The 26,229-nt window shown below is 50.9% G+C and overlaps 1 protein-coding gene across 4 annotated transcripts in view; it reads right to left on the reverse strand.

Annotated features, from left to right (window-relative positions):
• Positions 1–26,229, reverse strand: part of cadm2b (cell adhesion molecule 2b) — a 1,294,793-nt gene that overhangs the window by 105,169 nt on the left and 1,163,395 nt on the right. For all 4 annotated transcript variants that reach the window (XM_052015251.1, XM_052015250.1, XM_052015253.1 and 1 more), the window contains 2 exons: positions 13,790–13,942; positions 6,812–6,949 (listed from right to left, as the gene is read on the reverse strand). In XM_052015251.1, the coding sequence (XP_051871211.1) occupies positions 6,812–6,949; positions 13,790–13,942 (291 nt within the window). The remainder of the gene's footprint in view (positions 1–6,811; positions 6,950–13,789; positions 13,943–26,229) is intronic.

Genomic DNA, 26,229 nt, shown 5'->3' on the forward strand with positions numbered 1-26,229 from the left:
TGGGGGAGTCTAAAACTGGAGGGCACAGCTTTAAGGTGAGAGGGGAAAGAATTAATAGGACATGTTTCCTTTGACACTCACCAACTTTTATCGATGCACCATAGAAAGCATCCTATCCGGATGCATCACGGCTTGGTATGGCAACTGCTCTGCCCAGGACCGCAAGAAACTGCAGAGAGTTGTGGACACAGCTCAGTACATCACGGAAAACCAGCCTCCCCTCTATGGACTCTGTCTACACTTCTCGCTGCCTTGGTACAGCAGCCAACATAATCAAAGACCTCACCCATCCCGGGCACTCTCTCTTCTCCCCTCTCCCATCAGGCAGAAGATACAAAAGCCTGAAAGCACGTACCACCAGGCTCAAGGACAGCTTCTATCCCGCTGTTATAAGACTATTGAATGGTTCCCTAGTGTGATAAGATGGACTCTGACCTCACAATCTACCTCGTTATGACCTTGCACCTTATTGTCTGCCTGCACTGCACTCTCTCTGTAACTGTAACACTTTATTCTGCATTCACAAGATCACAAGACAAGGGAGCAGAAGCAGGCCATTTGGCCCATCGAGTCTGCTCCAAGGAAAGGGAAATAGAAATGAGAAATGGGGAATGGGGGAAGAAAAAAACCTATTCTAATCCCAATTTCCGGCCTTATCCCCATATCCCTTGATATCCTGACTACTTAGATATCTATCTATCTCCTCCTTGAATGCCCCCACTGATCTGGCCTCCACTGCTGTACGTGGCAAGGAGTTCCACAAATTCATCACCCTTTACCCTGTACTACCTCAATGCACTGGGTAATGAATTGACCTGTACGAACGGTATGCAAGACAAGTTTTTCACTGTACCTCAGTACATGTGACAATAATAAACCAATTCCAATTGCAAGGGAACTGAAGGGCAACTTTTTCACCCAGAGGGTGGTGGGTGCCTGGACCGAGCTGCCAGAGGCAGTGGTGGAGGTGGGTACAATTACAAGATTCAAGAGACATTTGGACAGGTTGATGGACAGGAAAGGTTTGGAGGGATATGGGCCAAACGCAGGCAAATGGGCTTCATATTGATGGACATCTTGGTCAGCACGGATTGGTTGGGCCAAAGGGGCCTGTTTCTGTGTGTACAACTCAATGACTCCATGAATCTGCTGATGTGTGTGTGTGGCTGCCTGAGTGTGTGTGTGTGTGTGTGTGTGTGTGTGTGTGTGTGTGTGTGTGTGTGTGTGTGTGTGTGTGTGTGTGTGTGTGTGTGTGTGTGTGTGGCTCTGTGTGTGTGTGTCCGTGTGTGTGCGTGCGTGTGGCTGTTTACAGACACCACTGAGCTGCAAACACACTCTGCTGCCCTGCAGAGCCACAGATGGGGAACGCTGAGCCTTGCTGAGCGGAGAGTGAGACTGGAGGATTGCTCAGCATCAGCAGCCCTGCAGGGAGGAAATAAGCCTGATTTATTTTGTTTATAAGCTGCAGTTTGAGCAACAGTTAAATCTAACCTGTCAGCAAGTGGCTGCAGCAGCGACTGCTGGGACCCCAGACTACCTCCACAGCTCTCTGGGATCTGACCTGCACATTCTCTTAGTGATTTTAATAACTAATTCCACACTGGTGGTGCTGGAAGTGGGAGAGCTGCCCTGTGAGGTGCCAGTGGGGTCTCGGGCTGGGTACTGTGGGGGGTGCAGGTGAGGCAGGACTGGGCTGTGATGTCCTACACAGTCCAATGGTCAGGCATCTTGTACAAGATGTTGGTGAAGCCACACTTGGAGTATTGTGTTCAGTTTTGGTCTCCCTGCTATAGGAAGGATGTTATTAAACTGGAAAGAGTGCAGAGGAGATTTACCAGGATGCTGCCAGGACTTGAGGGACTGAGTTATAGGGAGAGGCTGGGCAGGCTAGGACTTTATTCCTTGGAGCGTTGGAGAGTGAGGGGTGATCTTATAGAGGAGTATAAAATCATGAGGGGCATAGACAGGGTGAATGCACTCAGTCTTTTTCCCAGGGTTGGAGAAATTAAGAACTAGAGGGCACAGGTTTAAGGTGAGAGGGGAGAGATTTAAAAGGGACCTGAGGGGCAACTTCTTCACAGAGGGCAGTGGGTATATGGAACGAGCTGCCAGAGGAAGTAGTTGCAGCAGGTACAATTGCAACATTTAAAAGGTACTTGGACAGGTAATGGATAGGGAAGGTTTAGAAGGATACAGGCCAAATGCAGGCAAATGGGACTGGCTTAGATGGGACACCGTGGTCAGCATGGACCAGTTGGGCTGAAGGGCCTGTTTCTGTGCTGTATAACTCTCTGACCAACTGGGGTTGGGTTTGGGTGTCCTGGGAGAGACCGAGACTCCAGCAATACCACCACCCGTTTCAGACCATGCTGGAGAAGGTGACCTGTGTATGGAAGGGCAGGGACTTGCGCTGCCTGAGACCAGCTGAGAGGCAGTCTTGTGCTGGTACAGTGCACACACAATCCAGCCCCGTGCCACTCACCGGGATCAATAATGCAATACTGTGGTGCCTCAGTATTTTAATTGGACTCCACAGAGTCGAGATCTATTCAGGGAATTAAAGAAATGAATGTTTTCACAGAACCATCTAACTTGATCCAAGTGCCTTCACTCACAGTACGGGCCAGTATTATTGCTAGATATCAATTTTAATATTTCATTAACCCTGGGAGAACAAGCAAACAGATTCTGCACTGTGCAGGGAATTGTGTTTTTATGCAGTGTTGAATCAAACTTTCTGCTTCCCAATTATACTGGCAATTCCTTTTATTGAATGGAAACAGAATTGTACAAAGTGGACATTGCAGCCATTCAGTTACCGTGGCAACAAGCCGGAGGGGTGGCGGTAAGTGTGACGCAGGCCTGCCCAGTCCTGGGCACCAGGGGGTGGGGTGTGGAGCAGAGGGCAGGGTCTCCATCAGGGCGACGTCCACCAGCTGGGCATTCACCGCGGTTGCGTCACCCACTGAGAGACGAGAACCAGGGGGCAGAGGTTCAGGGTGAGAGGGGAGAGATTTAAAAGGGTTGTGGGGTGGGGGGGGGGGGTGGTGGGGCGGAATCTCCCCCACACACAGAGGGCGGTGGGTCTGAGGAACGAGCTGCCAGAGGAAGTGGTAGAGGTGGGTACAGTTCAATGCAAAGCTTGGGGAATCAGTTGCAGTGTCACAGAGAGGTTACAGCAGGGAAGGAGGCCACTCAGGCCATTTGACCCATTCTGGCTCCATGGGAAAGGAATCCAGCTGGTCTCATTCTCCCACACACTCCCCCCATCAGATCCTGATCCTGCTCCCCTTTGCACACGGCAAATGAATCTCCTTCCACTCCCCCACCCCTGTGCGTGTGCTCCACCCCCAAACATTTATCCCCACGTTGTCTTGACCTGTACTGTACTGGTCCCCACTGCCAATGGGAACAGTCTCCATCTCTGTGCTCTGTCCATACCCTTTCTGATGTCAAATCTGTCAGATCCCCTCCACAACCTCGCCTGTACCGAGGACAACCCCACCTTCTCCAGTCCCTCCTCACAACTAAAGTTGCAGGGCAGGCACGGCAGTGTAGTGGTTAGCGTAACGCTTTACAGTGCCAGCGACTCAGGTTCAATTCCGGTTGCTCTCTGTAAGGAGTTTGTACGTTCTTCCCGTGTCTGCGTGGGTTTCCTCCGGGTGCTCCGGTTTCCTCCCACATTCCAAAGACGTACGGGTTAGGAGCTGTGGGCATGCCCCACCATCCAATATGATCTTGGCTGATCTACCCCAGGCCCCATCTCCTCCCCTGTACCAGATCCCCACAGCCCTCAATCCCCCGATCCTTCAAAATCTTATCAACCTCCACTTTAAATCCCTCTGATGATCCAGCCTCTACAACCCTCCTCTGTTTCCAGAGGTTCACCACCCTCTGCGGGAAGACGTTTCTACATAACTCAGTTTTAAGTGATCGGCCCCTTATCTTGGAGCTATGTCCTCTTGTTTGTGTCCCTCCCACTGGTGAGAACATCCCCCCATCTACTCTGTCAAGCCCCCTTAGGATCTCATGTGTTTCAATATCACCCTCATTCTTCTAAACCCCAAGGAATACAGACCCAAATTGTCCATCCTCTCCTGACAGGACATCCTTCTCATCCTGGGAATGAGCCTGGAGGATCTCCTTCAGATGCCTCCAACCCTACTCTGTTCTTTGTGCGGTAAGAGGATCAATATTCCAGGCCTGTACAAATGGAACAAAACTCCCCATTTCCAAATCCAACCCCTTCGCAATGAAGCCCAACATGCTGATGCTTTCTTAACCACTTGTTGGGCCTGTCTGAGAGGTTTTTGTGAGTGATCCATGCACTGGAACACTGACGTCGCCCTGAACCTCACTCACTTGCAGTTGCTCTCCAGTTTGATAATAATCCACCTTTTGATTCCTCTTACCAAAGTGCATGACCTCACACTTCCCCACATTCAAACCCATTTGCCACTCACTCAATCTATTTGCGTCCTGTTGTAAATTCGCAATGTCCTCATCACAACCTGCCCCGCCACTTAGTTTTGTATCATCAGCGAACTTGGAAACCTTATGTTTCGTTCCCTTCTCCAGGTCATAATGTAACTGGTGAACAACCGAGGGCCAGGAATCAATCCCTGGGGTACACCACCAGTTACATCCCTCTAGCCTGAAAAGGGACCAATTATTCCAACGATGTGATAACTAATTTTCAATCCTTGCTAACACACCTCCTCCAATATTGTGTACTGAAGAGAGATGTGTGGCTGAGTATTTTTTTTACACAGAGAGTGGTGGGTGCCTGGAACGGGCTGCCAGGGGAGGAGGTGGAGGCAGATACGACAGTGGTGTTTACGAGGCTGTTAGACAGACACATGAATATGCAGAGAATGGGGGACATGGACCATGTGCAGGCAGCTGGGAATTAGTTTAGTTTGGCATCATGGTTGCACAGACATTGTGGGCCGAAAGGCCTGTTCCTTTATTGTACTGTTCTGTGTTCTGCGTTCTATATTCTATGTTTTATGTTCCTACTCTTAACTTGTGCCCAGCCTTTGTGGCACTTTGTCAAATGTCTTTTGGAAATCCAAATACACTACATCAACTTTATTGACCTTTATTGACTTGCTTGTCACATCCTCAAAGAACTCAAGCAAGCTTGTCAAACGTGATTTACCTTTCATAAGACCACAAGATTCAAATGCACAGGGATGTAAGAAGCTGCAGAGAGTAGTGGACTCTGCCCAATACATCGCAGGCACATCCCTCCCCACCATCGGGAGTATCTACAGGAGCTGCTGCCTCAGGAAGGCAACATCCATCATCAAAGATCCCCACCATCCGGGCTGTGCCATCTTCTCGCAGGTCCCATCAGGCAGGAGGTACAGAAGCCTTAAGTCCCACACCACCAGGTTCAGGAACAGCTACTTCCCTTCAACCATTCGGTTCTTGAACCAACCGGCACAACCCTAATCACTACCTCAGTATAGCAATGCTGGGACCACTTTGGTCACTTTGCACTAAAATGGACTTTGTTTATTTTGTCCTAATTGTGTTCTTTCATGTAAAAATTATGTACAATTTATGTTTAATTTATGTTTTTATGTTATGCACAGAATCACAAGAGGCTGCAGAGGGTTGTAGACTCAGCTCCATCACGGGCACAACCCTCCCCACCATCGAGGACATCTTCAAGAGGCAGTGCCTCAGGAAGGCGGCATCCCTCACTAAGGACCCTCACCACCCGGGACATGCCCTCTTCACGTTACTACCATCAGGGACAGGCTACAGGAGCCTGAAGACCTGCACTCAATGATTCAGGAATAACGTCTTCCCCTCCGCCATCAGATTTCTGAACAGTCCATGAACCCATGAACACTGCCTTGTTATTCCTTTTTTTTGCACTATTTATTTATTTTTGTAATTTATAGATTTTCTGTCTTGCACTGTACTGCTGCTGCAAAACAACACATTTCACGTCATATGTCAGTGATGATAAACCTGATTCTGATTCTCGTGAATGCTGCTTATCTGATGCTCTGTGCCTGTGGTGCTGCTGTGAGTTTTTCATTGCACCTGTGCACACATGGACTTGTGCAGATGACAATAAACTCGACTTTCTAAAATAAGCTTTCTTAAATGATTCGATCTTTCTGTTCATAACTTCTCGCCAACATTAGATGTCAAACTAACTGTCCTTTCCTCCTGCTGTGTTCCCGAACAAGGGAGTCACAGCAGCTGTTTGCGAATCCACTGCTCCTTTCTCAGTGAAGTTTGAGAAACTTTAGCCCACCCTGACCTATCAGGACTGGGCAGAATCCGAATCAGGTTTATTATCACTGATATATGATGTGCAATTTGCTGTTTTGTGGCAGTAGTACAGTGCAAGACAAAGGCATAAAATTACTATAAGTTACAAAATTAAATAGATAGTGCAAAAGAGGAATAATGAGGTAGTGTTCATGGGTTCATGAACCGTCCAGAAATCTGATGGTGGAGGGGAAGAAGCTGTTCCTGAATCATTGAGTGTAGGTCTTCAGGCTCCTGTACCTCCTCCCTGATGGTAGTAACGTGAAGAGGGCATGTCCCGGGTGGTGAGGGTCCTCAGCGATGGATGCCTCCTTCTTGAGGCACCGCCTCTTGAAGATGTCCTCTATGGTGGGGAGGGTTGTGCCTGTGATGGAGCTGGCTGAGTCTACACCCCTCTGCAGCCTCTTGTGTAATTTCCCCACACCCCCCAACATGTTACTTTGCCAGGAGTCCGGGAAGATGCCCGTTGGGAATGAACAAAGGTTGCAGGGGGAGCGATGTTCCTCTGGGAACTTACCGTGGATCTCTGTGTCACCCTTGAACCACCGGATGTGAGCGGCCGGCTTGCTGCCTGTTGTGGTACATGTCAGCTCCACCATGTCGCCCTCGTTCACCGGGCCTTTGAAGCCGCTTATTACAGGAGTCTGAGGAACACCTGGAAGGGAATCAGAGTCCCGTCAATCTCTCGCTATCACCATGGAAACACTGAGACATGGAAAACACCAGCTGGGATCGGCCACTCAGCCCAAAGGGCATGCTCCACCATTCTGTCCCCCACCAGGTGGAAGGTTGTTTCTCAGACTGGAGGCCTGTGACCAGTGGTGTGACCCAGGGCTCAGTGCTGGGACCGTTGTTGTCTGTCATCTAGATCAATGACTTGGATGAGAACGTACAAGGTGTGGTAAGTTTGCAGATGACACTACAATAGGTGGGCATAGACAGGGTGAACGCACACAGTCTTTTTCCCAGAATTAGGGAATCAAGAACTATAACACAGAACATTACAGCACAGTACAGTGCAGGCCCTTTGGCCCACAAGGTTGTGCCGACATTTTATCCTGCTCTAAGATCTATCTAACCCTTCCCTCCCACATAGCCCTCCACTTCTCTATCATTCATGTGTCTACCTAAGAGTCACTGTAGGAAACTGTAACACTTTATTCTGCATTCTGTATTGTTTTACCTTGTACTACCTCAATGCACTGTGTAATGAATTGACCTGTACGATCGGTATGCAAGACAAGGTTTTCACTGCACCTCGGGACAAGTGACAATAATAAACCAATTTACCAATCAAGAACTAGAAGGCACAGGTTTAAGGTGAGAGGGGAGAGATTTAATAGGAACCTGAGGGGCAACATTTTCACCCAGAGGGTGGTGCGTATATGGAACGAGCTGCCAGAGGAAGTGGTTGAGGCAGGTATATTAACAACATTTAAAAGACATTTAGACAGATACATGGATAGGAAAAGTTTAGAGGGATATGGGCCAAACACAGGCAAATGGGAACAGCTTAGGTGGGAATCTAGGCTGGCATGGACCGGTTGGGCTGAAGGGCCTGTTTCTGTGCTTGATGTCTCTATGACTCTGTGACCTGCATCACACTCACTGCAGAGCACAGGTCACTGCCAGCTTTAACTGCACGGTTCAGCAGGTGCCTCACTGTGAGGGTCTCCCATCAGGTGTGGTGGGGCAGGGGGGGGTGGGTTTTCCCTTTGGGTCAACGTACACATCAGACCCGCCAAAGGCGCCTCATACCTGGACAATGTCCCCCACACATCGAGGCACGCCCCCCCTTCGGTCGCACTGCAGGCTGGCTGTGAGGAGACTTGTCTAAGAATCGGTATATTTGCTGCTTCTGAAATATTTATTCTCCCTGCGACCTGCTCTGTGCGTTCTGCGTGCTGGAATGTCATTTTAGGGCATAAATATGTCACATTAAAAATTGAGCAGCTTGCCCAGCTGCCGGCTCGGGATGGGCAGGGCCCGAATGATGGGCGGCTGCTGCGGTGTGTGACAGGCAGGCGGCTCGGCGGCGTCAGCCTGTGACAGCAGCACTGCTTCCCGGAGAGCCTGCACGAGCAATGGGGGGTGTCCCCCTTCCCCCGTGAGGCCCCCTGCCCTTCCCTGCCCCCATAGGGCAGGGATCACCTTCAAGGGGAGGGAGCCCTGGTACTGAGGCCCCAGGGACCAACAGTGGCCCTGATCTTCCCGAATCACAGAATACAAAGGAAATAGGGAGGGACAAATCCCCAAGGGCAATGTCAGAGCATGCAAGAACCTGTCCGAGTGTGGTGCTCCCTCAGTACCACCCCCCCCACTGTGTGACCCTCCCTCAGTACCGCCTCCCCACAGTGTGACCCTCCCTCAGTACTGCCCTCCCTCAGTACCTCCCCTCCCACAGTGTGACCCTCCCTCAGTACTGCCCTCCCTCATTACTGCCCCTCCCACAGTGACCGTCCCTCAGTACCACCTCCCTCCAGGCTACCCTGGTCACAATATTCCTACACCCACTTTGCTTGTCCCTCCCTTGACCAACACCATCATGGAGTGCAGCTCCCTCCTCGCCGGCGCTCCCCTGCCCGTAGACCTCCTGCTCTCAGTGAAGGGGCACGCTGCAAGAACAAGTTCTCACGCTTATTTTGTGTAAGATGTGATCAATAAAGGAGACCATCACAGCTGTGCTGGAGCGAACATCTCCTCAGCCTCAGTTTCTGCAGGGTTTGCCGGGAGCTGATGAGGCAGGAGCTTGAAGCTGTCGAGAGTGAGTGGTTGGAACTGTCAGACTTCCTGCTGACAAGCACTGTCCTCTTCCATGACAGACAGAACCGAGATCTTTGAGTTATCCCTGGCCTGGGCAGATCTGTGTAAATGTCTGTCAGACTGACGACTGACAGCTCTGAGAGCTAATCTTTGTTCAACCACAGAACAAGGAGAAATAATCTTCTGTTCCGTCCCCTCCTTGACTCCAGGAGTACCTCACACTCACACGTGGCGGCCTCTGCTCTTCTCAGTGCATTCAATGGAAAGTGCAGGGTTCTTGACAAGAATTCTCCAGCCAGACCTATCACTGACTGTAATTGTGCACAAACACAGATCGCTGTACACCAGGCCTCCACCAGCTGGCAGAGGGTTGACACATGCGGCTAAACAAATGCAGCTTTCATTCAGTCCTTTCTCCCTAACTTTTCTTGCTGAGGGAAGCATCTTCCACGTTACGTCAAGCCTCATCCCTCAGAGTAACTCGCACACACTGTTAGCAACACTGCTGTGTGGTTCACCACCCAGAGCCGAGGTCCGTCCTGAGTAAGGGCGGATGTCGAAGGTGGTAAATGTGGAACCCAGGGAGAAGCTGGGAATGAGCAGGAATCCTTCCTCTCTGGGATTAAGTGGGTAGTACCGGTGGCTGGAGCAGTGTGCTCAGCTCACTCACTCAGTCAGTCACAGCCATTTGGCCCATTGACCCTCTTCCGGCATTGAATGAGAGCATGGTTGATCTGTGTATTGGCAGTGCCTGGTGTGGAAGCTCCCCAACTCTCACCTTACAGGGGTGGGTTAGTAAGTTTGCAGATGATACGAAGATTGGTGGTGATGTGGATCGTGTAGAAGACTGGCAAAGGATACAGCGGGATATAGATCAGCTGCAGATATGGGCGGAGAAATGGCAGACAGAGTTTAATCTGGGCAGGTGAGAGGTGTTGCACTTTTGGAGATCAAATGTAAAGGGACAGTACACGGTTAATGGCAGGACCCTTAACAGTGTTGATGTGCAGAGGGATCTTGGGGTCCGAGTCCATAGCTCCCTGAAAGTGGTTCCACAGGTTGATAGGGCGGTAAAGAAGGCAATATGGCATGCTTGCCTTTATTAGTTGAGGCACTGAGTTCAAGAGTCGGGAAGTTATGTTGCAGCTTTATAAAACTCTGGTTAGGCCACATACGGAGTATTGCATTCAGTTCTGGTCGCCCCATTATATGAAGATGTGGAGGCTTTGGAGAGGGTGCAGAAGAGGTTCACCAGGACGCTGCCTGGATTAGAGGGTACGAGCTATAAGGAGAGGTTGGACAAACTTGGGCTGTTTTCTCTGGAGCAGCAGAGGCTGAGGGGAGACCTGATAGAGGTTTATAACATTATGAGAGGCATAGATGGAGTAGACAGCCGGTATCTTTTCCCAGGGTAGAAATGTCAAACACTAGAAGGCATAGGTTTAAGGTGAGAGGGGGAAAGTTTAAAGGAGATTTACGTGACAAGTTTTTTTTTCCCCACAAGAGAGCGGTGAGTGCCTGGAATGTACTGCCAGGGGTGGTGGTGGAGGCAGATACGATAGGAGCATTGAATAGGGATTTAGACAGACACATGAACGTGCAGGGAATGGAGGGATAGGATCCTGTGCAGGCAGAGGGGATTAGTTTAATTTGGTGTCATGGTCAGCACAGACATGGTGGGCTGAAGGGCCTGTTCCTGTGCTGTACTGTTCTATGTTCTGTGTTCTCTATAAGCCAGAAACGTCCGTGTTCTCCAGCTACCCATACTGCCAAGGTACTTGGCAGTGTAGAGGAGCAGAGGGATCTGGGGGTTCATATTCAAAGTTCACTGAAAGTTGCCTCACAGGTGGAAAGAGCAGTTAAGAAGGCCTATGGGATGTTAGCTTTCATAAATTGCGGGATTGAGTTTAAGAGCCGCGAGGTGATGATGCAGCTTTACAGAACTCTAGTTAGACCACACTTAGAGTACTGTGTTCAGTTCTGGTCGCCGCATTATAGGAAGGATGTGGAGGCGTTGGAGGGGATGCAGAGGAGATTTACCAGGATGCTGCCTGGATTAGAGAGTATTGAATATGAGGAGAGGCTTAAGGTGCTAGGGCTTTATTCACTGGAAAGGAGGAGGATGAGAGGAGACATGATAGAGGTATATAAAATACTGAGAGGAATAGATAGAGTAGACAGTCAGCACCTCCTTCCCAGGGCACCAATGCTCAAGACGAGAGGGCATGGCTTTAAGGTTATGGGTGGGAGGTTCAGGGGAGATGTCAGGGGGAGGTTTTTCCACCCAGAGAGTGGTTGGTGCATGGAATGCACTGCCTGGGGTGGTGGTGGAGGCAGATACATTGGGCAGGTTCAAGAGCTTGTTGGATAGGCATATGGAGGAGTGTGGGATGGGGGGATATGCAGGAGGAAAGGGTTAGATGGTGTGAGGGTGGTTTGATGGATGGCACAACATGGTGGGCCGAAGGGCCTGTTTTCTGCTGTATGGTTCTATGGTTTATATAGCTCGATGTACACACTGTAATTTTGTTTCATCAAATAATTGCCCTCACGCTCCCCATAGTTAACCCAATGGAACATGTACTGTATCCGGTCATTGATGAATACCGGGGAACATCTTGTTAGTATTTGATATTAATATTGCTACAAGCTGGAACAATGCGTTGACAGTGTCTGGGAGAATTTGTGTGCAGTTGGATTTAAGATCAGGTAAGACATTTATTTATTAGTCACATGTACTTCGGAACACACAGTGAAATGGGTCGTTTTGCATTACTGAGAATGCTCTGGGCGCATGCTTCCGGCGCCAACATAGCACGCCCACAACTTCCTGACCCGTATGTCTTTGGAATGTGGGAGGAAACCGGAGAACCCGGAGGAAACCCACGCAGACACGGGGAGAACATACAAACTCCTTACAGACAGCGGCCGGAATTGAACCCGGGTGGCTGGTGCTGTAATAGCGCTACGTTAACCGCTACACTACATAAGTCAGGTCATTTGTAACCCAGGGAGCCCCTGTAATTTCTTGTGTGCACCTTATCTAAGCTGTCTATCAGTCCAAACGTACTTCATCAACTGCTTCTCTCATCAATTCTGCCGATCCCAAACTCAAACTCGAATAAACACAATTTCCTTTTTCATAAATCCAAAGTGACTTGGTCCAGTCTTAATAATATTTTCCAAGTGCCCTGCCAACACTTTCTACTAATCAGATGTCAAGGAATGTTATGTTACAGCTGATCAAAAACAGTGGTCAGGCTACACTGGGAGCACTGTGGACAGTTCTGGTCACCGCACTACAGGAAGGATGTGGAGGCGTTGGAGAGGGTGCAGAGGGGATTACCGAGATGTTGCCTGGAATGGAGAGCTGTAGTTATAAGGAGAGGTTGAATAGGGTGGGATTGTTCTCACTGGAGCTCAGGAGGCCGAGGGATGACCTTATAGAGGTTTATAAAGTCATGAGGGGCATAGGTAGGATTGATAGAGTCTCGTTCCCAGGGTAGTGGAGTCTAAAACTAGAGGACACAGGTTTAATGTGAGAGGGGATCTGAGGGGCAACATTTTCGCCCAGAGGTGGTGGGTTTGTGGAATGAGCTGCCAGAGGAAGTTGTTCAGAAACAGAGGGGGGTACAATTACAACGTTTATAAGGCGGTTGGACAGGTACTTGGATAGGAAAGGTGCAGAGGGATACGGGACTAATGTGGGCAGGCAGGATTAGTGTAGACAGGCATCATGGGCAGTATGGACGAGTTGGGCCAAAGACCTGTTTCTGGGCTGTACAACTCTATCAATGTGTGTGCGTGTGCGTGTGCGCCCCAGTGACAGGGTAACTCTGTGTGATTCCTTGTAGCCACAGGTCAGCCCTGTGCATGAGCCCGGCTGCAGACAGTGAGTGTGGATGAGCTCCCAGTTCCCCACGAACCCAGGCAGTGGCCGACGGCCTCTCTGTCTCAGCCCATGTTCATGGTACACCCCCAGCACCTCTCTGTGTGCTAATCAGCTAAGTACTCGTTAATGGGGAATGGGAAATAGAAGTAACTAATGAGATTAATCTCTCTCTATGTTCACAGAAGTTGCAAAATAATTTTGTTTTTCAAATTGTCACCTTTTAATAAAGAGCCTTCTCTCCGTTTGCCGCACTCACAATTCCCACTGGATAATTACATCTTCCATATTCCTGCATCAATCCAATGTCACCATTAATTTGTTTTCATTAGTTCGACGCTGGTCCTCTAATCAAGACCAAAGTGAATTGCGTTCACCAGGAGCCAATTCAAACAATAATTTACCCAGGGCACACACTGTAGGTTGGTATTGGAGCAATTCAAACACAGGAAGTCATGCTGCAGCTGTGTAAGACTTCTGTTGGGCCACACCTCTGGACTGTGTCCTATAACGGGGTGACCGGAACTGCACACACACTCCAAGTGTGGCCTGACCAAAGTTTTACACAGATGCAACGCGACTTGCTGACTCTTGTACTCAATGGCATCATGGTCAGCACAGACACGGTGGGCCACAGGGCCTGTACCTGTGCTGCAGTGTTCTACCTTCTAGAAAGTAAATGGGACAGTGATTTGAGGAGAGAGGCATCCGGTAGAGAATGCAGAGCTCCCACACGCGCCCGAGGGAAAGGGAGGAACAATTTGGGGAGGGGGCAGTTCGAGAGGGGGTAGGAGGAGAAGGGTCAGTGAATGGTCTGGTCTTGTGTCTGTCTCTGATACTCACCCAGCACCATGAGAAAGGCTTTGGCAGTCTTCACGGGCATGGTGAAGAGGGAGCACGTGTACTGGCCTTCGTCTGACAGCGTGATGTCACTGATGTTGATGCTCAGCTCATGCCAGGAAGATCGGACGAGCTCGATTCGGTTGTCCCGCAGTGCTGAAAGGGAACACAGGGAAGTGAGTGTTCAGTCACACCACCCAAGCATGCTGAATTACTGGAAATTAATTTTAATATTAATGATTAATAAGGATTCCACTTTGCCCAAATTACAGAGCAAATTGACCTTAACAGACATCATCAGTTTGTAACGCAGATCTGGTAATTAGTTTCCACGCTTGGACCAGGAGACAGGCTCAGTCACTGGAGCTGCTGAGAGCTGTCCTCCCTCCACTGACCGAGACCGAGCACTCATCTCCCACATCCACCCTCAGAGACACATGGGGATGGAGTGACTGCCAGTTGGAGCTCTTGGGGGTGGGATTAGATTGGACCATAAGACATAGGAGCAGAGTTAGGCCACTCGGCCCATCGAGTCTGCTCCACCATTCGATCATGGCTGATTTATTTTTCCCTCTCAACCCCATTCTCGTGCCTTCTCCCCGTAACCTTTGACGCCCTTACCAATCAAGAACCTATCAACCTCCACTTTAAATACACCCAATGACTTGGCCTCCACAGCCGTCTGTGGCAATGAATTCCACAGATTCACCGCCCTTTGGCTGAAGAAATTCCTCCTCACCTCTGTTCTAAAGGGACATCCTTCTATTCTGAGGCTGTGCCCTCTGGTCCTAGACTCTCCCACTACTGGAAACATCCTCTCCACGTCCACTCTATCCAGGCCTTTCAATATTCAGTAGGTTTCAATGAGATCCCCCCTCCTCCTTCTAAACCCCAGTGAGTACAGGTTTAGAGACATCAAACGCTCCTCACACATTAACCCTTTCATTCCTGGGATCATTCTTGTAAACCTCCTCTGGACCCTCTCCAATGCCAGCACATCCTTCCTTAGATATGGGGCCCAAAACTGCTCACGATACTCCAAATGTGGTCTGACCAACACCTTATAAACCCTCAGCAGTGCATCCTTGCCTTTATACTCTAGTCCTCTTGAAATGAATGCTAACACTGCATTTGCCTTCCTTACTGCCGACTCAACCTGCAAGTTAACCTCAAGGGAATCCTGCACTAGGACTCCCAAGCCCTTTTGCACCTCCGATTTCTGAATTTTCTCCCCGTTTAGAAAATAGTCTACGCCTTTATTCCTTCTACCAAAGTGCATGACCGCACACTTCCCTACGCTGTATTCCCTCTGCTACTTCTTTGCCCATTCTCCCAACCTGTCCAAGCCCTTCTGCAGACTCCCTGCTTCCTCAATGCTACCTGCCCCTCCACCTATCTTTGTATCATCTGCAAACTTGGCCACAAAGCCATCAATTCCATCATCCAGATCATTAACATATAATGTGAAAAGTAGCAGACCCAACACCGACCCCTGCGGAACACCACTAGTCACCGGCAGCCAACCAGAAAAGGCCTCCTTCATTCCCACTCTTTGCCTTCGGCCAGTCAGCCAATCTTCTATCCATGCTGGTACCTTTCCTGTGATACCATGGGCTCCTATCTTGTTTAGTAGCCTCGTGTGCGGCACCTTGTCAAAGGCCTTCTGAAAATCCAAGTAAACGACATCCACTGACTCTCCTTTGTCTATCCTGCCTGTTCCTTCCTCAAAGAATTCCACCAGATTTGTCAGGCAAAATCTCCCCTTAAGGAAACCATGCTGACTTCGGCCTATTTTATCATGTGCTCCCAAGTACCCTGAAGTCTCATCCTTAATAATGGACTCTAACATCTTACCAACCACTGAAGTCAGGCTAACCAGCCTATAATCTTCTTCAAGAGTGGAGTGACCTTTGTGATTTTCCAGTCCTCTAGAACCATTCCTGAATGGTTGGTGGTGATAGTGGGGGATAAGGTCGGGGTGGAGGTGGGGCTGGGGATGTGGGGTGAGGTGACAGTGAGGTGGGGTTGGTGGTGACGGTGGGGGAGTGGGTCGGGGTGGAGGTGAGAGTGGGGGTGGGGGGTGAGGTGTTGGGTTGGTGGTGAAGGTGGGGGAGACGGTCAGGGTGGGGGTGTGGGGTGGGGGTTGTTCGGGATGGAGGTGGGGGTGGGGGTGTGGTGTGAGGTGGAGGTGAGGGTGGGGGTGTGGGGTGAGGTGATGGTGGGGTGGGGTTGGAGGTTGGTCCGAGGGTGTGATGGGGTGGAGGTGAGGGTGGGGGTGTGGGTTGGAGGTGTTTGGGGTAGAGGTGAAGGTGGGGGTGTGGGGTGAGGTGAGGGTAGGGGTGTGGAGTGGGGGTGTGGGGGTGTTCAGGGTGGGCGTGAAGGTGGGGCTGTGGGGTGAGGTGATGACGGGGTGGGGTTGGGTTGGGTTGGTGGTGACGGTGGGGGAGAGGGTCGAGGTGGAGGTGAGGGTGGGGGGTGTTTGGGGTGGAGGTGATGGCGGGGTGGGGTTGGAGGTTGGTCCGAGGGTGAGATGGGGTGGAGGTGAGGGTGGGGGTGTGATGATGGGTGTGGGAGCAGTGATAGGCTGCGAGGTTGGGGGTGGGGGATTCGGTTGAGGGCAGAGGGTGAGGGGGAAGTTGATGCAATCGATGAGGTCACCCACCATAACCCACTGCTCCCTCCTGGCGCCCTCCAGCTCTGGGAGGATAATCCACCACCCCCCAACCCCCCTATAACCCCCCCACCACCCACCCCGAGCCCAACTGTTCCCCAGACCGGGGCCAATACCACTGCCTGGCCCATGGGAGGGGGCGCTGGAGAGGGGGAGGGTGCTTGGGTTTGAAGTGGTGGGGGCGAGGTGATGGGGATGAAAGTGATGGGGGAGGGTGTTAGGGAGGTGAGGGAAGGGTGATGGGTTGGGGTGGGGGTCAGAGTGACAGGAATGAGGGGGTTGGGTTGGGACTGGGAGGCCAGGGTGAGGGAGGGGACGGACGGTGGGGGATGGGGAGGTGAAGATGAGGTGATGGTTGGGGCTGAGGGTGGGGGTGAGGGTGTTGGGGATGGGGATGGGGATTGGAGGTCAGGGTGAGGGTGGGCGTTGGAGATTGGGGTTGGAGGTCAGGGTGAGGGTGGGTGTTGGGGACTGGGATTGGAGGTCAGGGTGAGGGTGGGCGTTGGGGACTGGGGTTGGAGGTCAGGGTGAGGGTGGGCGTTGGGGACTGGGGTTGGAGGTCAGGGTGAGGGTGGGCGTTGGAGATTGGGGTTGGAGGTCAGGGTGAGGGTGGGTGTTGGGGACTGGGATTGGAGGTCAGGGTGAGGGTGGGTGTTGGGGACTGGGATTGGAGGTCAGGGTGAGGGTGGGCGTTGGGGACTGGGGTTGGAGGTCAGGGTGAGGGTGGGCGTTGGGGACTGGGGTTGGAGGTCAGGGTGAGGGTGGGTGTTGGGGACTGGGATTGGAGGTCAGGGTGAGGGTGGGCGTTGGAGATTGGGTTGGTCAGGGTGAGGGTGGGCTAAGGGTTAGGGTTGGAGGTCAGTGTGTTAGGGATGAGGGGTTTACCCGTGCTTGACTGACCTGGGCAGAGGTGACCGGGTGTACACAGTGGGGGTCAGACACCACACCTTACTGGAAACAGCCCAGGTGAGGTTTGATTCACTGTTTATAATTTACGGTGCCTGCTGTTTAAGGAGAGCTCTAATTGATTGTGGACAACTGTTCATCCTAATTGGCAGTTAAGGCATAGTGTTGTCCACAGTGGGTTTGGGAGATGTGTCAGCTGGGTGTGGCAACATTCCCCAGGTAAATCAGGCCGGTCAGGATAAATTGAGAATATCTTCCACCGTACAGTGCGCAGTGATCTGACACCCTTCCCACACTCCCTTCCCCAACAAACGCACATCTGATTACAGCCAACACCGGCACTGTGCACACAGGGCCACTGAACCCTCCTGCTCATTATCCACTCACTAATTACAGGCTCAAATTGCTTCAGGAGGCTGATAAATTGCACATCACTGGTGTGGGGCAGTTTCACCCGTGTCGATTTTATTAACAATCACCTGGGATTTTTTGCCTTTATTCCTTGCCTCTGTTCTATGTTTCATTTCTTCTTCTTTCCCTTTGATTTAAAATCATGTTATTTACAGCAACGGAATTATTTTCCTCTCTGTCCAGGATCACTCCAGACCCTGCGGTGCCCACCAGTCCTGGAAGGACACCACGTGCTCCCTCTCCAGGGGTACCTGGTCATGGACATAATCCCAGACGGTGGGGATGGACTCCTTGATGCCCCACTGCCTGGGTCTGTGAGTAGCCACTGTGACCAGGCCCAGAGCGGACTGATGAGGAGGTTCCCCCACTGCACCAGCTGCCCAAAGATCAGGAGGGTGAGGCTGAAGTGCAGCCAGAACTTGAGGCTGCAGCCTCCACATCTATGTCCCTGTCATTGGAATGTTTCAAGGGACACTGTAGTGGGAGTTTGTATCTCACCCGTGCTGTCCCTGCCCTGGGAGTGTGTGACGGGACGGTGTAGAGGGAGCTTCACTCTGTATCTAACAGTCCCTGCCCTGGGAGTGTGTGACGGGACAGTGTAGAGGGAGCTTCACTCTGTATCTAACTGTCCCTGCCCTGGGAGTGTGTGACGGGACGGTGTAGAGGGAGCTTCACTCTGTATCTAATTGTCCCTGCCCTGGGAGTGTGTGATGGGACGGTGTAGAGGGAGCTTCACTCTGTATCTAACTGTCCCTGCCCTGGGAGTGTGTGATGGGACGGTGTAGAGGGAGCTTCACTCTGTATCTAACCCACGGTTGATGAGACAAGACCCTGTCTAAGGCAGCCCAATGGCTCCAAACTTCAGAAGAAACAAACTCCAGAGGTTTCTCACCAGATTGGGAAATAATGGTTTAGACTGGGGACAGAATTACCATGAATCAGCACACTGAAGTCATCTAAAGCCAGCAATAAAAGTCCAGTACACCATCTTGATGAAAAGATTAAAGAATAAGCTTGGAAAGATAAGGTAGGAAATTAAAGATTGTTCGGGATTCTGCACTAATACATTGGAACATAAGAGAGCTGATTGGAGACAAATCTATAACAGTTCCCTTGTCTCAGAGTAATGGGTAAAGGCAGATTTAAAGTGATTCAGGATTTAATCTTTGATGATCATTGCTGGAGACACAACAGAGACCACTTAAATCCGACATATTCAGTTCCTCAGCAATATTGACAAGGTTCTCCTTTTAAAATGTACATCTCTTTTCAGAATTGTGGCTTTGACAATATTCCTTTGGTATGGAAATCTCCTGTTCAAACAGCTTCAGTGCTCTAATTGTTCAGTGGCCTAGGATGACAGCCCTCACTATTTCCCAGCCTCCATCTCTGCAATGGTTCTCTGGGACAAGGCTTTCAAAGGGATCACAGCTCGCTTACTAGTCACGAGGCCATTCAGCCCATTGGGTTCATGCCAGCTCCCAGAAGAGCAATCCCACAGCACTGCTATAGTTATACCCTTAGTCACAGTTATACAGCACAGAAACAGAATCAGGATCAGGTTTATTATCACTGACTTATATAGAACATGGGATGTTACAGCACAGTACAGGCCCTTCAGCCCACGACGTTGTGCTGAACTTTTAACCTACTCTAAGATGGATCCCTCCCACATAGCCCTCCATTTCTCTAACATTCATGAGTCTATCTCAGAGTCTCTTAAATGTCCCTGATGTATCTGCCTCCACAACCTTTGCCGGCAGTGCGTTCAACACGTCCACCACTCTCTGTGTGAAAAAACTTACCCCTGACATCCCCCTTATATCTTCCTCCAATCACCTTAAAATTAGGTCCCCTCATGTTAGCCATTTTCACCCTGGGAAAAGGTCTCTGACTGTCCACTCGATCTATGCCTCTTATCATCTTGTGCACCTCTATCAAGTCACCTCTCATCCTCCTTCTCTCCAAAGAGAAAAGCCCCAGCCCACTCAACCTATCCTCATAAGACATGCTCTCCAATCCAGGCAGCATCCTGGTAAATCTCCTCTGCACCCTCTCTAAAGCTTCCACATCCTTCCTATAATGAGGTGACCAGAACGGAACACAATACTCCAAGTGTGGTCTAACCAGAGTTCTATAGAGCTGCAACGTTACCTTGCAGCTCTTGAAATCAGTCCCACAACTATTGAAGGCCAACACTCCATACACCTTCTTACCAACACTATCAACTTGCGCGGCAATCTTGAGGGATCTATGGACATGGACTCTAAGATCCCTCTGTTCCTCCACACTGCTGAGAGTCCTGCCATTAACCCATTATTCTGCCTTCAAATTCAACCTTCCAAAGTGTATCACTTCACACTTTTCTGGGTTGAACTCCATCTGCCACTTCTCAGCCCAGCTTTGCATCCTATCAATGTCCCATAGTAACCCTCGACAACCTTCTACACTATCCGCAACACCACCAACCTTTGTGTCATCTGCAAAATTACTAACCCACCCTTCCACATCCTCATCCAAGTCATTTATAAAAATCACAAAGAGCAGGGGTCCCAGAACAAATCCTTGTGGAACACCACTGGTCACCGACCTCCAGGCAGAATACGCTCCATCTACCACCACCCTCTGTCTTCTATGGGTGAGCCAATTCTGAATCTACACAGCCAGGTTTCCCTGGATCCCATGCTTCCCGATGATGTGAAATGTGTTGTTTAGCGGCGGCAGTACAGTGCAAAGGCAGAAAATTACTTTAAATTACAAAATAAATAAATAGTGCAAATAAAAAGGAATAACGAGGAATCTGATGGTGTCCTCAATGGTGGGGAGGGTTGTGCCCGTGATGGAGCTGGCTGAGTCTACAACCCTCTGCAGCCTCTTGAGATCCTGCACACTGGAGCCTCCACACCAGGCTGTGATGCTGCCAGTCAGAACGCTCTCTACCGTACATCTATAGATTCATGCCAACCAAAATTCCCATCTAAGCTAGTCCCATTTGCCTGCATCTGTGCACAACCCTCTAAACTTTTCCAACCCATGTACTTATTCAAATGTCTTTAAAATGTTGTCATTGTAATTGACCTTCTTGAAATTGTTTCTATTCCCTTTGCAGATAGTGTGGCCCAGATCACAGCTCACTGTGTGACAACCTTCTCCTTCCACTGGGTCCCCGGCCCACTGTTCTCACCTGGCCTCCCCACCTCCCTCTCTTTATTCCAGGCTCCACCTTCTCCTCCTGTCAGATTCCATCACCCGCGGCCCTCTGTCACCTAAACCTCCACGTGAGGAGGAGGATGTGCTGGAACTATTGAAAAACATTAGGATCGATAAGTCACTGGGGCCGGACGGGATAGATCCAAGGTTATTACGGGAAGCTGGGGAAGAGATTGCTGCGCCTTTGGTGATGATCTTTGTGTCCTCGGTAGTAGTGCCAGATGATTGGAGGGTGGCAAATGTTGTTCCTTTGTTTAAGAAAGGGAGTAGGGATAACCCTGGGAATTACAGACCAGTGAGTCTTACTTCAGTGGTGGGCAAATTCCTGGAGAAGATTCTTAGAGACAGGACTTATGAGCATTTAGAGAAGCATAGGGTGATTTGGGTCAGTCAGCATGGCTTTGTGAGGGGCAGGTCGTGCCTCACGAGCCTGATTGAATTCTTTGAGGATGTGACAAAGCACATTGATGAAGGTAGAGCAGTGGATGTGGTGTACATGGATTTTAGTAAGGTGTTTGATAAGGTTCCTCATGGAAGGCTCATTCAGAGAGGCAGGAGGCATGGGATCCAGGGAAACTTGGCTGTGTGGATTCAGAATTGGCTCACCCATAGAAGACAGAGGGTGGTGGTAGATGGAGAGTATTCTGCCTGGAGGTCGGTGACCAGTGGTGTTCCACAAGGATTTGTTCTGGGACCCCTGCTCTTTTGTGATTTTTATAAGTGACTTGGATGAGGATGTGGAAGGGTGGGTTAGTAAGTTTGCTGATGATACAAAGGTTGGTGGTGTTGTGGATAGTGTAGAAGGTTGCTGTAGATTACAACAGGACATTGATAGGATGCAGAGCTGGGCTGAGAAGTGGCAGATGGCGTTCAATCCGGAAAAGTGTGAAGTGATTCACTTTGGAAGATCGAATTTGAAAGCAGAGTACAAGGTTGATGGCAGGATTCTTAGCAGTGTGGAGGAACAGAGGGATCTTGGAGTCACATCCATAAATCCCTCAAGGTTGCCGCGCAGGTTGATCGGGTTGTTAAGAAGGTGTATGGAGTGTTGGCCTTCATTAGTCGGGGGATTGAGTTCAAGAGCCGCGAGGTAATGTTGCAGCTCTATAGAACTCTGGTCAGACCACACTTGGAGTATTGTATTCAGTTCTGATCGCCTCATTGTAGGAAGGGTATGGAAGCTTTAGAGAGGGTGCAGAGGAGATTTACCAGGATGTTACCTGGATTGGAGAGCATGTCTTATGAGGATAGGTTGAGTGAGCTAGGGCTTTTCTCTTTGGCGAGAAGGAGGATGAGAGGTGAGTTGATAGAGGTGTACAAAATGATAAGAGGCATAGATCGAGTGGACAGTCAGAGACTTTTTCCCAGGGCGAAAATGGGTAACATGAGGGGACGTAATTTTAAGGTGATTGGAGGAAAGTATAAGGGGGATGTCAGGGGTAAGTTTTTTACACGGAGAGTGGTGGGTGCGTGGAACGCACTGCCGGCAGAGGTTGTGGGAGCAGATACATTAGGGACATTTAAGAAACTCTTAGATAGACACATGAATGATAGAGAAATGGAGGGTATGTGGGAGGGAAGGGTTAGATAGATCTTAGAGCAGGATAAAATGTCGGCACAACATTGTGGGCTGAAGGGCCTGTACTGTGCTGTAATGTTCTATGTTCTTCACCTGTCACCTCCCAGCCTCTATCACTATTTCCACCCTCCTGTCCCCCATCTTCCTCTCACCCCTCCTCACCTGGATCCACCTGTCACCTGCCAGATCTTGCTCCACCCCTTCCCCCCCACCTCTTTATGCTGGCTGTAACCGCTTGGCCTTCACTGCTCCACAGAGAACAAGTGCGGTTCTCCCGTGAATCGCTTACCCCTGGAGCTGTCCCAGGACATCCTGTCTGCGCCCTCTCCAACCTCTGGAATCCTCCCTCAGTGGTGGCTCAGGGCAGAAGCCGATTTTCCGGCTGAATCCAACTGGTGGATTGTCAAGGGCAATCCGTGCCTCTCTGGATGGATTCAGGGACCCACTCACCTCGTCCATCACCTTCACCCTTCTGTGGTCCAAAGCCCCACCACAGCAGATGCAGAGCTAGGCTCGGTACTGGCAGTGTGGCTGACCCTGTCTCGTCTGTCCCTCCCACCTCTGGGCCCTGCTTCCAGCAGCAGTGCATGCCTTGCGACAGCCCATGCAAGAGTGTGTCTGGAGGCTGTGCATTGACAGACAGGTCACGGAGTCCTGCGTACCTATCACACACAGGACCCTAAGGCTGCCCCGAGTGGCCTGGATTGTACACTGCTGCTGGGTATTTGGTATTGGCATGTCTCCAGTGACCTTCACCAACTTTTATCAATGCACCACAGAAAGCATTCTATCCGGATGCATCACAGCTTGGTACGACAACTGCTCTGCCCAGGGCCACAAGAAACTGCAGAGAGCTGTGGACACAGCCCAGCACATCACGGAAACCAGCCTCACCTCCATGGACTCTGTCTACACTTCTCACTGCCTCAGTAAAGCAGCCAACATAATCAAAGACCCCACCCACCCCGGACATTCTCTCTTCTCCCCTCTCCCATTGGGCAGAAGATACAAAAGCCTGAAAGCACGTACCACCAGGCTCAAGGACAGCTTCTATCCTGCTGTTATCAGACTCTTGAATGGACCTTGGGTATGATAAAGAACTCCTGATCTCCCAATCTACCTCGTCGTGGCCCTTGCACCTTATTGTCTACTTGCACTGCACTTTCTCTGCAACTGTAACACTATATTCTGCATTCTGTTTCCCTTTAGTACTCCCTCAATGTACCGATGTACGGAATGATCTGTCTGGATTCACACAAGCAAAAGCTTTTCCCTGTATCTTGGCACACGTGACAATAATAAACCAATGACCAGTTGATGCCCCTGTGGGGAAACCCCTGCTAATCGACGCTGGTGACGTTAGGACATTGGTGCTGAGCTCGGCTGGGGAAGGGGGCTGCTCGAGGCACCTCAGCAACGTCAGGGGGAGACATGCTGGTGTTGGGCTCCTGGGCCCAGAGGATGGAGCAAGATTCAGCACCCCATCCTCTCCTGATCTGTCAGGGCATTCCAGCTCCCCTGGGATGGAGGTGTCAGCCAAGGGTCATCCACTCCAGGGACCTCTCTGAGAAGAGGTGTGCCCTGTTAGCGGGCACTGGGATAGGCTTCGTCTCAAGTATTACAGAGTGACATCAAGTGGATACAGGCCATTTGGCCCCTCTGCTCCGTGCCAGGGTTTGTGTACCTGCCTCACTGCTTCCCTCCATTTCCCCAAAACCATCTCTTCCTCTTCCTCCCCTCCAGTACACTGTCAATTCAACCAACTTCCCCTTCACCTTCAATCAGCTGTTCACTGGGACCGCCCTGTGGGAGTGAGATCCACATTCCCGCCTCTCCCTGTGGGAGCGAGCTCCACATTCCCACCCCTCCCTGTGGGAGCGAGCTCCACATTCCCACCCCTCCCTGTGGGAGCGAGCTCCACATTCCCACCCCTCCCTGTGGGAGTGAGATCCACATTCCCACCCCTCCCTGTGGGAGTGAGATCCATATTCCCACCCCTCCCTGTGGGAGTGAGATCCACACTCCCCCCACACTCTGAACTTGCCCTACCCCAGAACTGAGGTGTGTCTGATCAGGGAAGGATGGGTGAGCTGTTACCCTTCCCCAGGAGATCCCGTGGGGAGTGACCCCATGGAAGGCCTCAAGGGATTTGACAGGATGGACATAATGTTTCTTTGTGTAGGGAACACAACTGATGGACTCCTCTGGAATTCAAAAGACCCTCAGCCCGGTTTGCTCCAGGGAAAACAGACCCAGCCTTTCCAACACCAGCCCTCCAGTCTCCTCTGTTTAAACCAGGCACTGAAGGAATAGGAGGGGCGGCTGTATGTTGGGGAGGTTGTCGGTGAGTTCAGCCCCTCAACAGCCCAGAGCCCACCCTGCACCTTGGGGCAGAGAGGACACAGGGGCCCCACACCATGGGAGTTGTTGAGACAGACAGGACACAGAGGTCCGCACCACGGGAGCTGTTGGGACAGAGAGGACACAGGGGCCCCGCACCACGGGAGTTGTTGGGACAGAGAGGACACAGGGGCCCCGCACCACGGGAGTTGTTGGGACAGAGAGGACACAGGGGCCCCGCACCACGGGAGTTGTTGGGACAGAGAGGACACAGGGGCCCCGCACCATGGGAGTTGTTGGGACAGAGAGGACACAGGGGCCCCACACCACGGGAGTTGTTGGGACAGAGAGGACACAGGGGCCCCGCACCACGGGAGTTGTTGGGTGGAGCTGTCAGCTCTAATTTAGGTTGAAAATGGACCTGGTGAGATCAGTGATGTAACTTGATGTGCACCTGATGGCGGGTGAAGGCACCATTGTGGATCGTGCCCAGTGGTGTGTGTTCCAGCTTCATGATATCAGCCCACAGACACAACTCACACGGGGTAAGGGCAGGTTGGACAATCTTGGGTTGTTTTCTCTGGAGTGTCAGAGGCTGAGGGGAGACCTGATAGAGGTTTATAAAATGATGAGAAGCAGAGATAGGGTAGATGGTCAGGGTCTTTTTCCCAGGGTAGAAATGTCAAGCACTGAAGGACATGCACTTAAGGTGAGAGGGGAAAGTTCAAAGGAGATGTGCAGGACAAGTTTTTTACACAGAGAGCGCTGGGTGCCTGGAATGTGCTGCCGGGGGGGGGGGGGGGGGGGGGGGGGGGGGGGGGGGTGGGGGGTGGAAGCAGGTACTCACCAGCGCCTCTACTTCCTCAGGATGTTAAAGGAATTTGGTTTGTCCCCTTTGACTCTCATCAACTTTTACTGACGCACCATCGAAAGCATCCTGTCTGGATGTGTCACAGCTTGGTACGGCAACTGCTCCGCCCAGGACCACAAGAAACTGCAGAGAGTTGTGGACACAGCCCAGTGCATCACAGAAACCAGCCTCCCCTCCTTGGACTCTGTCTTTACCTCTTGTTGTCTTGGTGAAGCAGCCAGCATAATCAAAGACCCCACCCACCCGGGACATTCTCTCTTCTCTCCTCTTCCATCGGGTAGAAGATACAGGAGCCTGAGGGCACGAACCACCAGACTTAAGGACAGCTTCTACCCCACTGTGGTAAGACTATTGAACGGTTCCCTTTTACAATGAATGGACCATGACCTCACGATCTACCTTGTTGTGACCTTGCACCTTATTGCACTGCACTTTCTCTGTAGCTGTGACACTTT

The sequence above is a fragment of the Pristis pectinata genome, chromosome 4 (assembly GCF_009764475.1).
Source record: "Pristis pectinata isolate sPriPec2 chromosome 4, sPriPec2.1.pri, whole genome shotgun sequence".
NCBI classification, from domain to species: domain Eukaryota; kingdom Metazoa; phylum Chordata; class Chondrichthyes; order Rhinopristiformes; family Pristidae; genus Pristis; species Pristis pectinata.